This window comes from Myotis lucifugus, unplaced genomic scaffold (assembly GCF_000147115.1).
Source record: "Myotis lucifugus unplaced genomic scaffold, Myoluc2.0 scaffold_384, whole genome shotgun sequence".
NCBI lineage: Eukaryota > Metazoa > Chordata > Mammalia > Chiroptera > Vespertilionidae > Myotis > Myotis lucifugus.
This window is the reverse complement of record NW_005871432.1, coordinates 455,690-466,798: the sequence shown is the minus strand read 5'-3', so window position 1 is coordinate 466,798 and position 11,109 is coordinate 455,690. Positions and strand designations below refer to the sequence as shown.

The following is an 11,109-nucleotide window of genomic DNA, read 5'->3' as shown; positions in this document are numbered from 1 at the left end:
GGGCGGGGCAATCCGGAAGCGCCTGCCTGGGCCCCTCCTACCTCCCTCACCCGCCGCCCTTCGCTGTGGGGGCCTGGGAAGACCCCTCCGCACCCGGCGTCTCGGAAGCGCCCGGCCGGGGCCCCCTGCCCGCGATGCCCACGGAGCCGGGTTTAAGGGGACCAGAGATCCGAAAACGGACAGGCGCGCGGGGCGACTGCACGGACGCCGGGCCCTTGGCTTCCAAATAGGCGTGTACCTGTGCGGTCGCGATGGCCACTGGCACTGAGCCCGAGAGCGCTGCCCACTTAGGCTCCTGGCATCCTCCCCTCCACTGCGGGCTGCCGTCTGGGTGAATGAATTCGGAGAAAGACAGCAAATTCTCAGCTCTCTGTCAGCTATCTCCGAGGTGACAAAAACTGCCCGCCCTCGTCTCCTGTCAGGGTGTCATTTACCAGCCCGGACGCCCCAGCGGTCGCCTTTGCACCTGTCTTATTTCGGTTTGCACAGTCTTTGTCTTTTTGGCCCAATTCTTAGCCTGGTGGCTACACGTTCAGCCGCGCTGTGGTTTAATCTCAGCAAAAGCTCTGCTCTCCGTGAAAGGGACAGTAGTTCTTCCCGTTCAGCTCTTGGAAATGGACTTGGTTCACAGAGCGGTTCAGCGCAAATTTCCATTGATGTCACTGATACTGTTTTCATGAATGTTTCAAAGTGGTTTTTTTGCTTTTCATTGGTTTCTTGCCCTTTCCTTCTGGAAAGTTGGCTCATTTTTGGCATTAAAATGAGATTTTCTATGTGTGTAAAACCATAACACCCGAATGGGAATTAAAATCTTATCTCAGGTCTTGAATATTTTGTTGAGGTTATGCTTAAGTATAGGACTGTACTGTTCTGCTAGCAAATCAAAAATGCCCTTCCTTGTTAGTCTACTGTAACACGGAATATATACGTAACTGTGTCTCAGATCTCTCAAAGAGAGCGCCTGTCTGGTACCACCTAGATGCAAAGGAATGACGTTCATTCACTACATACGGTGGACGCCTGAGGGCTTAATTCTCTCAAAGAACCCTGATTGAGAAACAAATCCAAGAGGGGGAAAATGGAGAGGTGGACTTTTCTATTGTACTGGCTTCCACACTGGATCGTTTACTTTAAAAAATAACCTTTAAAATTTAGAGTGGGAATTTTGAACATTCAAAAATATTCAGAGGTAAATGTCTTTAGTTTTCTTGAAAAACAGTTTTACTCTCTTTTTTGTTTTGTTTTATCCTCACCCGAGGATATGTTTATTGACTTTAGTGAGAGGCGGGGTGGGGGGGTGGGGGGGAGAAACAGATCGGTGGCCTCTGAGTCTGATCCCTGACTTACTTAGTAGGAGCCCTGACCCAGAATGGAACCTGCAGCCTTTGGTGTTCGGGACGTCGCTCCAACCAACTGAGCCACCCGGCCAGGAGGACAGTTTTACTTTTGAACATCTCCATGACTTGCTTGGTCTTCTGCTAACTTCAATGACTATAACTAAAGCTTTTCAGCCCTTGCCCACTGCTCCAGCCAAACCTGCCTTGGGCTTTCAAGGGATTCTGTGCCCCCAGTTCTTAGCATAGTTAACTTTGCCCCAGATCTTCAGTCAGATAGCACTGTCTCACCCGCCGGACCAGATGGGCCCGGCCTGCGCTGTGCTGCTCTGTGCCCTCAGAGTTTAAATCACAGTTCATCTTTCTAGCTTTTCTTTTTTTTTAATTGCACGTGCTTTTATTTTTCTTCTTCTACTTTAGATATGTTCTTAAAGCTGTAATGGCTGATGGAAATGCAAGAACAGTCCTCTGGGCTAGGCTTCTGTTAGTAACGTGCTTCTGTTTAATGGGATGCACTTCTGAGCCTCATTTTTTAAAAATATGTTTTTATTGATTGCAGAGAGAGGAAGGGAGAGGGAGAGAGAGGTAGAAACATCAGTGATGAGAGAGAACCATCGATTAGCTGCCTTCTGCACACCCTCCACTGGGGATCGAGCCACAACTCAGGCATGTGCCCTGACCGGGAATTGAACCATGACCTACTAGTTCATGGGTTAGTGCTCATCCACTGAGCCACACTGGCCAGGCTCTGAACCTCATCTTTAAAAGTCCCTCCAAGCCCTAGCTGGTTTGGCTCAGTGGATAGAGCGTCGGCCTGAGGACCAATGGGTCCCAGGTTCGAATTCAGTCAAGGGCACGTACCTCAGTTGCAGGCTCCTCCCCGGCCCAGACCCTGGTCAGGGTGTGTGCAGGAGGCAACCAGTCAATGTGCTTCTCTCACATGGATGTTTCTCTCTATCTTTCCCTTTCTCTTCCACTCTAAAAATCAACGAAAAAATTTCCTCAGGTGAGGATTAACAACAACAACAAAAAACACACGTCCCTCCAAGTTGTCATTTGTAGAGCTCCTACATGCTCTAAACCAGCGGTCGCCAACCTTTCAGACCTCACGGACCACCGTTTGGTGACCGCTGCTCTAAACCAAGCATGTCAAGCTCGCAGCCGGCGGGCCGCATACCTCTTTTTCTCTATACAGTAAAGAATAGTAGCAGTAAGCCCAGACTGAGAATCAAGTAGTTGCTAACAAATATCTGGAGATGTTAAAAGCTGTCCTGAGTCCTAGAGGGGAGTTTGCAGCTGTTTGTCTAGCCCTAGTTCAACAAGTAACGCAGGTGAAGGTGGTCTGTAGGAGGGCACCAGATGACCTTACTTATATCCCACCTGGAATTAGCGAGGGGGGGCGGGGAAATGTCCCGGATGTTGAGTTAAGGGGCAGTTGTGGTTTGAAGTGACATGAAATCCCTTTTTTTGTGTTTTCTTTCTCTCTATCCAGTCCATTGATGACTTGAACAAATGGGCCCTCTATCTTGTTTCTCCTCTCATACTTGAGGCCGAACACATAGCATTTGTGACGGAGAGCGTTTGGGTGCAGGGGGAGAATCTGCAGAGGCTGCCTTCCCCTACAGAAACCGTGAGTAACGCGTTTCTCACTTGTTTACTGTAAGGAAACTGTGTGTCTTAATTACAACTGAATTCGTTGTCTTATGAGCGCTTTTTCCTGGCCTTTGTGACTCCCTTTCTTTCTGGATGTTTTGGGTTAAATGAAAATATATCAGTGAAATTACTTTCCCCAGTTTAAGTTTTTTATTTTGTTGATCCTCACTGAAGGATATTTTCCCGCTGATTTTTAGAGAAGTGGGAGGGAGGGGGGGAGACAGTTGATGTGAGAGAGACACATCAGTTGGTTGCTTCCCGCACAGGCTCCGACCAGGGCCAGGGATTGATCCTGCTCCTTGTGGGATTCGAACCAGGGACCCTTCAGTCCACAGACCGACCCATGCTCTATCCATTGAGCAAAACCGCCCAGGGCAAAACATTTATTTTGTTTTATTTTTTATTACTTTTTAAAACGTGGCTGCTGGAACAGGTGAAACTGCCTGTGTGGCTTGTTTGTGGCCCACACCATGTCATTGGGCAGCACGGCTCAGTGTCCCCAGGCACTTAGTCCATCCTTATGTCAGACCTTCGAGGCTGGGAGTGGTCCTGACAGAATGGGTTTATTGAGCCATATGCTGGCAGAGAAGGACCAGGTCCTGGGACGTGCAAGCTCAACCACCAGCATCCGGGCTGGAGGGAGAAGGAGACATGTCTGCTGATTTCCAGCTGACGGGGCTCTTTCATCTCATGGGTTTGGGGCAAAAGATGTAAGTTGTTTTGAAAGAGTATATATATTTTATTGATTTTTTACAGAGAGGAAGGGAGAGGGATAGAGAGTTAGAAACATTGATGAGAGAGAAACATCGATCAGCTGCCTCCTGCACACTCCCCACTGGGGATGTGCCCACAACCCAGGTACATGCCCTTGACCGGAATCGAACCTGGGACCTTTCAGTCCGCAGGCCGACGCTCTATCCACTGAGCCAAACCGGTTAGGGCGAGGTGCTTAATTCTTAATTTTTTGGGGGTCTGGGGGGGTGGGGTTGTTGACAGATGCCTACCCACCAAGTGTGCGATCCAGTTAACTCATTTTGTCTGTGATCAGAGTTTGGCGGGCCTTGCAGCCGGAGCTGGTTTTGTCTGGAGCTAGTTTTCTGAGCGCCTTAGCTATTACACCGAAGTCCATTTCTTAGGTTGGGCTTCAGAACCTAATGAGGAGTTGCCGTCATAGCTCACTGTCTTCTCACGAAGTCTGCAGGCCTGTTCAGGTTGATTGCTCGGTGGGATTTTGCCTTTTGGGTGCCCTTATGAAACTATGTATGCACTTTACAACTCAAAAATCGTTTGAATTTGACAGTATCCTAAGATATTCAGTAGAAGATATCTTATTTAAGAGAGACTTTTAAACCTGATGAGATCTTACATTCTTTCACATTAAAATTTTTTAATTGATTTTAAAAATTTTTATTGACTTCTTCCTTCCTTCCTTCCTTCCTTCCTTCCTTCCTTCCTTCCTTCCTTCCTTCCTTCCTTCCTTCCTTCCTTCGAGAGGAAGGGAGAGGGAGAGAAACATCGATGTGAGAGCATAACATCGATCAGCTGCCCCCTGCACAATCCCCGGATCGAGCCCACAACTGGGCATGTATGTGTCCTGACTGGGAATTGAACCAGCCACCTTCCAGTCGCAGGACAACACCCAGCCAACTGAACCACACAGTCTGGGGCCAGTCTGTCACATGTTTAGGACGATACAACCCTTACAGATGCTGAAAGCGATACCTTTTTGAGTTGGGGCTCTCTCGGATGGCTTTCACTGGCGCCTCCCGGCCCTGCCATTCCCCGTGGCCGAGGACGGTGTTCGGCTGATGGAGCAGAGACCTCGCTGCCTGCTGTCATCCGTGCCGCCTGCAGTCACTTGCTCATGGCAGGACTCTGCACCCCCCTTCTTTGAGGAACCCCTTTGTCGAGGGCCGCCCAGGGCTTCCTTCGCTTTGATCTTTGGGAGCCAGCCTTTTCTTTCTCTGCCCTGGTGTTTCCATCTCCCAGTGCAAACTGGAAGGGTCCTGTTTGCTTTCAGTCCCCGGAAGGCAAACACCCCCGGCCCCGGAGGAGATGGGTGATGGGCGGCTCTGCTTTGATCAGAGCACCCAGCTCCGCTGCTGTGCAGTTTGCATGGTCGGTGGCTCCTGGACCACGTTCCTGGAAAAAGGAAAGGCACTTCGGAGAGGAAATGGCTGGCCGAGTGGGGAAACTTGATCAGGGACGTGTGGATATTGTTCTCTCCTGCTTCCTGCCCACCCCCTGGCTTTGTTTATCTCCTGCTTCTCTGTTCGGCCGCTGAGTTAATGATCGGCTCCGGCTCCTTTTACACTGAGTGCTGACTTCGGGGAGGGGCTCCACCCGCTGGCTCCCGCGGCTGCTAAATCAGCGATGGAGCCCCTGCCGCTGGGCCCGTGTCCCCTGGCGAGCACCCCTGCTCTTAGATCGCCCGCCATAGCGCTCAGAACAGAGATGGTTTCAGCTTCGTGCAGGAGGTGGCACTGTCCTTTTCATGCTTCCCTTCACCCTCGTCTGAAAAGTCAGGTCTTGCCACGGTGGGAGTTTCCCTGCGCAGCCTCCTGAGCTCACATCCTTCCTCCTTTCTCAAGGCTGGACGTCGGCTCGGCTTTGTCTGCATTGGGAGCTTCACCTCTCATTTGATCAGAGATGTCCTCTTTGCCATGCAGAGTCCGACTGCACCGTTGGTCAGCCCGACGCTCCGGGTGAACCCCAGTCACCCTGGGCGTGCGTCTGGGAGGGGGTGGGGGAGCAGGTGACAAGGTCCAGGGGAGGCTGCAAGTGGAGCTAAAAGGAAATTCAGAGGCTTGTCTTCCTCTACAAATTCCAGACCAGTTAATGGGTTTCAACCTTTTAACCTTAAAGACTTGCATGTATTATTTTTCCCTCTAAGACAGTGTTTATCAGCCATAATTTACAATTATTGTTTCCCTTAGGAGAAAGATTTGGTTCAATTTGAATTCTCTCTGAGAGAGAAATGAAATACTAAAAACTCAGATTTTGTGGGGTAGGATTGAGCCTTGGGAGGCCCAAACCATTGCGGTAGGTACGATTCCCCCCCACCCCATCCCCCCAACCAGTTTTTGCCCACTTGGGGGTGGTGTGGTCCCTGCTGAGCATACTTGCTCTGAGGGCTCCACGTTTTGGAATAAGAGCGCCCCCTAGGGGCCAGGTGCCTTATGTGTCACCCCATTTAGCGCTCCCAATAGTCTTCCCAGGTAGGTGCTCTTACTGTCATCAACACCTTACAGACAGAAAACCACAGCAGAGAAATTGAGTGACTTACTTGGGTCACACAGCTGTTAGCCAGAGGAGCCAGGATTCAGCTTTGGGAAATCAGACCCTGGAGTCCTCTCACTCCCTAGGCCAGCGGTTCTCAACCTGTGAGTCGCGACCCCTTTGGGGGTCGAACGACCCTTTCACAGGGGTCGCCTAAGACCATCGGAAAACACATATATAATTACATATTGTTTTTGTGAGTAATCACTATGCTTTCATTATGTTCAATTTGTAACAATGAAATTGGGGGTCACCACAACATGAGGGACTGTATGAAAGGGTCGCGGCGTTAGGAAGGTTGAGAACCACTGGAAGGGAAGAGAGGTCAGTGCCCCCAGTCAAACAGTCAGGTATTGCATGTTTTAAAAATTCTCGTGGCGCAGCGGTTGAAAATCACTGACTTGGCATAATGTGTTCGAGATTCATCTATGTTGCACCATGTATCGCTGCTTCATTCCTTTCACGGCTGAATCCATTGTACAGGTATATAGTTAGAGCTTTGTAAGCCCTGCGTTGGGCAGAAATGAGAGGGTTCCAGCAGCACAGCTTTGATGTAATAGTGCAGCGGGGGGCTGGGAGGGGGCGCTGAAGGGGAAAATGAAGCACCTCCTTAGTTTAAGAAGAGACACCTCAACCTCTCTTTTTCTTCCATTCCCCCCTCAGATTGTGAGGTGGTCAGACTGTTGTTTGCCGTTAGCTTGCAGACCTGGGGACCCTTACCAGTTAATCGCCAAAGCGAGTGTGGATGACTTCAGCAAGCTGGGGGTGGCGTTCATGGAAGACAGACTCCAGATGGCTAACGGGTTGATACCCCAAAAGATTGTTTGTAAGTAACTTTAAACATTTTTAATATATATATTTAATATATTTTTATTGATTTCAGAGAGGGAGAGAGAGATAGAAACATTGATCGGCTGCCTCCTGCATGTCCCACACTAGGGATCGAGCTTGGAACCCAGGCCTGTGCCCTTGACAGGAATCGAACCCAGGATCCTTCAGTCCACAGGCCAACACTCTAGCCACTGAGCCAAACCAGCTAAGGCTAATCCTATATAATAAAAGGCTGATATGCAAATCGACTAAATGGCGGAACCACCGGTCGCTATGATGTACGCTGACCACCAGAGGGCAGACACTCAATGCAGGAGCTGCCCCCTGGTGGTCATTGTGCTCCCACAGGGGGAGCGCCGCTCAGCCAGAAGCGGGGGAGCCTCTCCCACCTCCATGGCAGCACTAAGGACCCCTTGGTGGACATCCCCCAAGGGGTCCCGGACTGCGAGAGGGCGCAGGCTGGGCTGAGGGACCCCCTGCCCAGTGCACAAATGTTATGCACCAGGCCTCTCTCTATATATTTTGATTTCAGAGAGGAAGGGAGAGGGAGAGAAAGATAGAGATATCAATGATAAGAGAATCATTGACTGCCTCCTGATTGAGCCCACAACCCGGGCATATGACCTGCCCGGGAATCAAACCATGATCTCCTAGTTTGTAGGTCAACGCTCAACCACTGAGCCATTCCTGCTGGGCTGTTTGTAAGTAACTTTAGATGTTTTCATTATAGCAGACATCATAGGTGATTAGCTTGCGTACTGTTGAGTACTCCTATTTGGTATGACTTACTAGTAAGTGAATGCTTATTCCCAGTTTAATTAAGTCAACAGGTTAGGTTTCCATAATACTATAAAGTTCATATATGTGCCAAGTTTTTTTGAGGAGCTTACCCCTGAGAATATCATGAGGGCTTTTAAAATCCTTAAACAAGGATTTCCCATAATCGCACTGTCTGTGAGCAAGCATGGAAATTCAGAACCCATGGAATAGTTACTAGTATTTTCCCAATCTCCTACAGAATAACTAGTTTCTAGATTGTAGTGTGATTGAATGGAAAGCATAGGCAGTGTTACTATGAAGTTCTAAATCTTAGTTTTTTATCTGAAATATATACTATACATACCACAATATTTTGGGACACATTTTTTTTTAATTTTTTTAAGAAACATGCAAAATGGTCTTCCTTAATTAGGCCTCCAAGCTGGCTTTTCAGGGTCCAGGAATGTCTTTGTTGGTGTCTTGAGCAAATGACTGTTCCTTACCAGGTCAGAGGTTTGTGTAAATCACTTACTTTTCCCATTTGCCACGTGCATGTGCCGAATCCCATGTCAGATGCAGAGCAGGTGCTCAGTAAATGGGTTTTGAATCAGTGATTGTAAATGATACTCCAGTCCTGAGAGCAGACACTGGAAAGACCCTTCTTCCGGCCCAGCGGAGGGGGCGCCCTGGGAGTGGCTTTCCCGGGGGTGTGCTTGGATAGGCCCAGAGGGAGTGCCTTTCTGTTTTGTCGTTTCATTATTATATCGGAGAGGGACAACCAAGAAACTGAATCTAGAAGGAAGTGGGCAAAGTGACCTCTCGGAATCTCACTTTCTTCACTCGTCAGCTGGGGAATCAGATTTTCTGACTCAAAGGTGTTGTGAGGCCATCAGGGGCCCCCTCCTGGCAGGTGGGAGCACTTACCTGGTTCCAAAGGACGCCGCAGGGTTAGGTGGGGAGGCCGTGGGCACCCAGGAACCTGAGGCAGGGAACGCAGGGAGCAGCAGGACAAACCAGAGAGGTGACTGAGTGTCTTTTCTGCTCATGCGTCAGCGGTGCACCTGCAGGACTCCACTCTGCAGGAGCTTAAGGACCAGGCCGCGACCAAGCCAGCCCGCAGCCTGCAGCCGAGCCCCGAACCTGCTGTCCAGGGTGAGCCCGATCCGGGCGTCATGGAGCACGTTGGCAAAGATGACCCGGCGGTTCTTGGTGCAGAACCCACCCCAGGGCGCGGCGGCGCCTCCGGGAACGAGGCCGCTGGGGAGAGCGACAGAGGAGAGGGCTGCACCGAGCTCTGCGGCCTCCACCTGTCTAGTTGCCACGAGTGTTTGGAGCTGGAGAACAGCACCATCGAGTCCATCAGGTTCGCATCTGCAGAAGACATTCCCGATCTTCCCTACGACGCCAGCGGCAGCGGGGAGGGTGCGGCTGAGGCCGTCTGCCCCGAGAGAGAAGGGAGGAGAACCAACCTCACGGGGAAGGCACCCAACATCCTCTTCTACGTGGGCTCCGACTCCCAGGAGGCCCTGGGCCGGTTGCAGCAGGTCCGGTCCGTTCTGGCTGACTGCGTGGACCCCGACAGCTACACGCTCTACCACCTGCCGGAGGAGAGCGCACGCCGAGACCCGTGGCCAGACAACTGTCTGCTGTTGGTCATCGCCACCAGGGAGTCTATTCCCACAGACGTGCACCAGAAGTTCCTGGCCTACCTCTCCCAGGGCGGGAAGGTGCTGGGCCTGTCTTCGTCCTTCACGCTGGCTGGCTGCCAGGTGACCAGCAAGGACGCGCTGCAGGAGACGGTCCAGAGCCTGGTCTTCTCCAAGGCCGACCGGAGCCAGGTGACGCTCAGCATCCTGAGCAGTGGCTGTGTTTATGAGCAGGGCCCCAGGGAGCCACTCCGCCCGGGCCAGCTCCAGGGCCACCTGGAGAACGAGGACCAGGACAGGCTGATTGTGCAAGTGCCTTTTGGAGCGCGTGGAGGAGAGGCTGTGCTTTGCCAGGTAGGCGGCGGGCGCCCCTGTGGTGATCTCTGGGTACGTCTGACGGGGAACGTGCCTGCACAGCTGTGCTTTGCCAGGTCTGAGAGTCTTCCCCGGGGGCACTTTTGACCTGCGGCTGGGAGTTTCTGCTGATGTGAGTAGATGGGTTAGATCAGGGCTTTCCTGTCGCGTGAATATCTCATCTAACCGGAATACTCGTGATGGAGGAACGTTATTTATTTCAGAGAGAGAGACAGAGAGAGAGAGAGAGAGGGAGAGAGGGAGGGAGAGAGAAACATCAGTGATGAGAGAGAGTCATGGATCGACTGCCTCCTGCACGCCCCACACTGGGGATTGTGTCCACTATCAGAGTTGAACCCAGGACCCTTCAGTTCCCAGGCTGACGCTCTGTCCACTGAGCCAAACCAGCTAGGGTGGAATCTTTTTATTGAATTGGGGAACTGTTTCCTTTTTTGTTGTTTTAATTTTTTAAAGTATATTTTTATTGATTTCAGAGAGGAAGGAAGAGGGAGAGATAGAAACATCAGTGATGAGAGGCTGCCTCCTGCACGCCCCCGGCTGGGGATCGAGCCCACAATCTGGGCATGTGCCCTGACTGGGAATTGAACTGTGAACTGTGATCTCCTGGTCGACGCTCAACCACTGAGCACCCCAGCCGGGCGGTTGTTTTAGTTTTGTATGCTGTCTCTCTCCAGCCCTCCTGAGTCCTTTTGGTTTTCTGACCAAACATTTTTCAAGGGTATAGGTTTGTTTCTCTACCATTTTCCCCGCTCATTTGTCCCTAAGATGCATATAAACAAGGAATCTGGACATTGGGACAGATGAACATGGGCAACCAATCAGGTTTTCTCTAGGTTGCAAACCACATGGATTTGTTTTTGGAGGCCTAATACATGTTCATCTTATCTTTCTCTCTGCAAATACGGTAACTATGGTAACTGCACTCTCAGAAAATCCACTCTAAAACCCCACTTCCTAGGGCCGTATTTCAGTTTTGAAGAGCGAACTTTACCGCCCGGTGCACAGACTTGGACTAGAAAATTGATTCGGCACCGTGGTGACCGTTCCTCTGAGCTGCACAGCACGTCTCTCGCTGCTGCGTCTAAATGGGCCCCATTGCTGTCATAAAATCCGATACTGCATGCGTCGCTCCAGGAAAAAAGGCGATATGATGCAGCTTCAGAAATCAGATTCAGGGGATTAGCGTGTCATTTCTGATCCCAGACGACTTCCAGTCTCTGGGGCAGGGTCAC

The 11,109-nt window shown here is 50.8% G+C and overlaps 1 protein-coding gene across 1 annotated transcript in view; it reads left to right on the top strand.

The window, feature by feature from the left end:
- Window positions 1-11,109, top strand: part of HLCS (holocarboxylase synthetase) — a 158,105-nt gene that overhangs the window by 8,391 nt on the left and 138,605 nt on the right. The window contains exons 2-4 of the mRNA XM_014467255.2: window positions 2,827-2,964; window positions 6,930-7,092; window positions 8,910-9,856. Of these exons, the coding sequence (XP_014322741.1) occupies window positions 7,041-7,092; window positions 8,910-9,856 (999 nt within the window). The 5' untranslated portion in view covers window positions 2,827-2,964; window positions 6,930-7,040. The remainder of the gene's footprint in view (window positions 1-2,826; window positions 2,965-6,929; window positions 7,093-8,909; window positions 9,857-11,109) is intronic.